General features: G+C 36.6%; 1 protein-coding gene across 1 annotated transcript; it reads right to left on the minus strand.

The window, feature by feature from the left end:
- Positions 1–373: 373 nt before the first annotated feature.
- Positions 374–4903, minus strand: LOC119667406. The gene is made up of 3 exons (XM_038076696.1): positions 4507–4903; positions 3101–4257; positions 374–2995 (listed from the first exon to the last, which is right to left on the minus strand). Exons 1-3 carry the CDS (start codon positions 4901–4903, stop codon positions 374–376), a joined length of 4176 nt encoding a protein of 1391 aa, XP_037932624.1.
- Between the last annotated feature and the right edge of the window lie 540 nt (positions 4904–5443).

Consider the following 5443-nt stretch of genomic DNA (forward strand, 5'->3'; position numbering starts at 1 on the left):
ATTGCTGTTTTAAGTACGTAACACATTGCCAACGAGATAAATATGATGTGCTGCTTATTGTATAATTCCTTTCAGGAATTGTAATTAACGAAGAGCCTATTAATAAGTGTGCAGGCGTTAAAGCTTCACCATCGTTCGGATCGTCTGATAATGGAATTATCGGCCGGGAATTTAAAATCGCTTCAGCTTCAATAATCACGGTTTGTATTTCTTCGTAAGTTAGGCTAGATTGCGCCAAATTTTTTAATAATAATGTTTTGAGAGATTTCACCAACGCCTCCCAAAGTCCACCAAAATGAGGTGCTCTTGGCGGAATGAACTTAAACTCAAATCCAGTATTGTTGCTGTACTCTTGCATTTCTCTAAGTCCTTGCTAACTGAAAAATTGTTCTTTAAATTTATTTAGTAGTGTCTGCGCGCCAGTGAAATTTGTTGCATTGTCACAATAAATGCGCTGCGGCAGTCCACGACGTGATATGAATCTTTTTAGGCCTAGAATGAAATTATTAGTGGATAAATCTGATATTAATTCTGTGTGAACTGCTTTTGATGAAAAGCAGACAAAAATTGCAATATAAGTTTTATATGGAACTTTACTACGAATACGATATGTGGTATAAAATGGTCCACATAAATCAACTCCTGATATTAGAAATGGTCGGTTTGCAACTAATCGATCGGCTGGCAGCGAACCCATGATTTGTTGTAACAGCTTCAGTTTATAGTGGAAACAGTGAACGCAGTTACGCAATACCTTTCGAGCTACTTCCCAAGCATTAATTATCCATACTTGAGAGCGTATTAGACTAATTAAAACCTTAGGGCCAACGTGCATGTGTTTACGATGTAGGTATTCCACAAAAATTTGAGCAAACCGATGATCACGTGGCAATAAAGCTGGAAATTTTGCATCAAAGCCTATTGGTGCATTGGTCAATCGTCCTCCTACTCGAATTATATTAAATGTTCCGCTTGTAGTGACCGTTTCATCCAAAAAGAGGTTTAGTTTTTGCAAGTCTGGATTCAAGATTTTACCCGATTGAAGTGATAATATTACACTGCGATATGTACAATGTTGATGGTGTGAAATAATATGCCAAAATGATTCTTGAAATTTACGCACTGTAATTGGACTCACGTCGTTTACGGTTTGATTTTTGTTTATTGGTACTTTGTTAAAGACTCGAAAGATATATGATATTATTCGAACAATACGACGAAATGAGGAAAAATCGTCAATAATTTTATTGAATATATGTTCATCGATACCACTGTTGCTACATTTCAAGACTGTAGGTTTTCGTTGTTCAAGGTCCTTTGCGAGAAATTCACTTTTTGATGTTTCTTTTGGCCATTCTGTTGATTGAAGCGACAAACATTTTGGTCCACAAAACCAAATTGAATCCTTCAGCTCGCTTGCTCGACAGCCTCGAGATACTATATCAGCTGGGTTTTGCTTACTTGGGACGTGACTCCACGTAATGCCACGCGAAAAGTCCTGCAGTTCAGAAACACGGTTAGCTACAAAACAATTTAAAGTTGACGAATGCATCTTCATCCAATGTAACACAATTTTAGAATCTGTCCAAAAAAAGATTTCATCAATAAATGGTAATACTTTGGGTTTTATTTTGTTCCAAGTTTTACAAAGAAGTACGGCAGCGCATAATTCTAAACGAGGCAGCGATACTGCTTTTATCGGCGCCACCTTTGATTTCGATATCAACAACGAACATTTGTAAAAGCCATTATGCTTTGACCGAATATATATACAACATCCGAATGCTCGTTGAGAAGCATCGGCAAATCCGTGTACCTGACTGTAGCAAGCTGATGATGTTAAAACATATCTTGGCACTTCAATGTGGTTAAGATATTCCAAATCAGATTGAATTTGTATCCATAATTGGTTTAGAAGTGGAGGCAATGGATCATCCCAACCCAGTTGATGAATCCATAATTCCTGTATTAAGATTTTACACCGTATAACAATAGGACTCAATAGTCCTAAAAGATCGAAAATTCGAGCAACAACTGATAAAATAGTACGTTTGGTCGCAGCCTTTGACTCTTGTTGCTTATAATGAAAGCAAAAAACGTCATCTGATGGCCTCCACGCCAAACCGAGAGTTTTGGTAATATCATCTTCGTTTAAAAGAATTTGGTATTCGTCACTTGAGTTTACCCAATTTTTGTGGTTGGAGCTCCCTTTTGCCAATTGTAATCCTGCATTTGCTGCTATCTTAGTCACTTGTGATACTTTGATGCAAAGCTCTTCAACTGTGTCTGCTCCCGTTAGCAAGTCATCAACATACAAGTCATTGCTCAAAACTGAAGCTCCAATTGGCATCTCCTTTTGATACGCATTTGCAAGGTAAGTCAGGCTTCTGATGGCTAGAAATGGTGCTACTGACATTCCGTAAGTTACTGTGTTGAGCTGAAAAAGTTGCTGAGGTTCATTAACAGTATTTCTCCAAATAACTAATTGAAAATTACGATCTCTTGGATCAACTACAAACTGTCGATACATTTTTGATATATCCGCAGTCAGTGCATAGCGATGTAAACGAAATGTCAATAATGTCAAAATAAGATCCTGCTGAATTGTAGGTCCCACCATTAAGATTTCATTAAGTGATCGACCCGATGATGTGCGTGCAGATGCATCAAATACGACGCGCAATTTTGTTGTGGTACTTTGAGGCCGCAATATGCAATGATGAGGTATTATATAGTGCGGTGTGATATTGTCAAAGTTGTCGACACGACTCATATGACCTAACATCCAATATTCTTGCATGAACTTACCATAATCCTCTTTGAGAGTCTGCTGACGCTCTAATCGACGCTCAAGTGAAAGGAATCTTCGTTTCGCCATTTCAAATGATTCACCTAAGACTTCTGCAGACTCTTTAAATGGTAATCGAACTTGTATTTGACCATTGCTTATAATTGTGGTATTTTCTACAAAATGTTTCTCACAATCCAACTCCTCCTTAGAGTAATTAATTTTTTGATCGCTTTCTAATTCTTCAATTTTCCAAAATTTTTGTAACATTGAATCTATATTAGACGACTGAATGTAGTTACAAGTGAGTGCCCGGACAGTAGGCGTATTTTTATATTGTCCTCCGATGATCCACCCTAATTCGGTATTTAATAAACATGGAAGGCTGGTGCCTAACGAAATTTTCCCATCTAATATTAATTCAAAAAATCCCTGCGTACTTATTAATAAGTCAATGTGTTGTGGTTTAAAAAATAATGGATCAGCTAAAACAAGGCCTTCAGGAAAATTCCACGATGTTGTGTCTATCAACTGCTCTGGATGGTTCAATGAGATACGTTTAGTGACAGCGAATTGCGATGACCATTCAAATTTTGATATTCGAGATTTTATAGTTGCAGTTATTGAATGCCGAATTTGTGTTCTAACATCACCAATGCCTGACACTTCCTGGTTTATTCGCTCAAATGGTAATTGAAGTTGCTTTGCCATTTTTTCAGTGATAAAACTTATCTCTGAACAAGAGTCCAGTAATGCTCGTATAGGTTGGTATAAACCGTATTTATCCTTAATAAGTACAACAGCTGTGGGAATCAATGATCGTTGTTTAGTACGCGATACTAGAGAAATTGATGGAGATTGCGGAAAATTTAGTTGTCCAGGTGGACTGTCTGACAAATTTGGTCTCACATTTTGCTCGATGGGTTTGAATTTATGCAAACACGTATGATGCATACCATTGCATATTCGACAGCGAGCTGTGGATTGACAATTTTTAACGACGTGCCCTTTGCGTAGACAATTTAAGCAAACAGAAAGATCTTTTACGAATTTGAATTTGTCGTTAAAAGTCAGTTTTACAAACGATGGACATGATCCTAGGCTGTGGTCTCCTCCATTACACTTCATACAATTGATTTTGGTGTTAACAAATGTGGCCAATTTTCTGTTAAAAGAATTATTTTTGGTATCATTTACTTTATCATTATTGCATCTTTTCGAATTGCTTTCCAGAAATTGACATCTTCGACTGAAAAGTGCGTAGCAACTTTCCCAAGATGGCAATGACTCAAAATCTTGCTGAGAATCATAAAAAATTTTAGTTTCGTTATCCACTTTAGACAATACTAAATGAATAATTATGGCGTTCAGAATGTCTGCTTCCGAACCCAACGATAGAAGTGAACCGAATAAAGCAGACACTGTATCTACAATATGCCTGAGTGTGATTGAGTCGCCCTTCGTCATATCTTTAATAAAAAAAAGGGAATTAATATGTTCCATAAAAATTAAGACCTTTTTGTCATATCTCAATTGTAATTGCGTTAGAGCCTTTGTATAATTTTCCTCGGTTATTTGAAATGGTTGTACTACGCTCAACGCCGCACCCGAAAGACAACTTAAAAGATAATTAAATTTATCAATTGTTGTTATCGGCAGGTCGTTGTGAATTAAATTTGTAAACGCAGAGAAAAAACGTTTATATTCGCTGTATTTACCATCAAATCTTGGCAATTTCAATGCTGGTAAACGACTATGATGTGAGGAGTTGTTTAAAATCGACGAATTCAATACACTTGATTCATGTATCGGCCTTATTTTTTGATTGTTGATTGTGGCCACAATAAGTGATTTAATGCTGACATATATGTCCTCTAATTTGCTACGCCTATCATCATCCGGACATGCTCGTTCAATTTTACTTTGTATTTGACAAACTTCTGTAAAATACGATTCCAAAATTTGCAGTCGACATTCTAAAATGTTAACATCCACAAACGCTAATTCCTTCTCTACCTTCGCCTTTATGCTTAGCATGTTTCGTTCCACTGATGTTCGCTCTTGTTTTAGTGAAGAGAGTTGCTCAGTTACTGAGTCATTTCTTCGACAAGTCATTTTTGCAAGTAAAACAATAAGTATAATTAATTTCCAAAAGAGTGTGATGATATGCACGCAATTGAGTCGAGTGTGTTTAAAAACCGCTGAATACGAATTTCACTTAAATGCACATGTGCTTGGGTACAAAGTCCGAATAGCGAACTGTTCAAAGTGCCGCTTTTTCAACCAAATAAACAATTAAGACAGCTCTCGATGCCGCCTGTCCTGTCACGGTCGCCAAAAATGTTGGAGATTGTTGGTCGCACAGCACGAATCTGCAGACCACCAAAGCACCAAACCAAGTTCGATAAATTTCAAATAATAAATTATTTGCACAACGAATAATTTAGTTCGATAAACTTCAAATAATAATTTATTTGCACAACAAATAATTTAGTTCGATATTAATTCAACGTAATAATTTACTTATTGAATAATACAAGCAACTATGTATAACAAATACAAAGAGAAAAACAACCGCCACCGATTTGACATCTGGTCATGCTGCGATCTTAAGCACAACTGTACCAAAGCGAAATTGCAAAATGTACAAGAGCG

Source organism: Teleopsis dalmanni, chromosome 1 (assembly GCF_002237135.1).
Source record: "Teleopsis dalmanni isolate 2A chromosome 1, ASM223713v2, whole genome shotgun sequence".
In the NCBI taxonomy this organism is placed as follows: domain Eukaryota; kingdom Metazoa; phylum Arthropoda; class Insecta; order Diptera; family Diopsidae; genus Teleopsis; species Teleopsis dalmanni.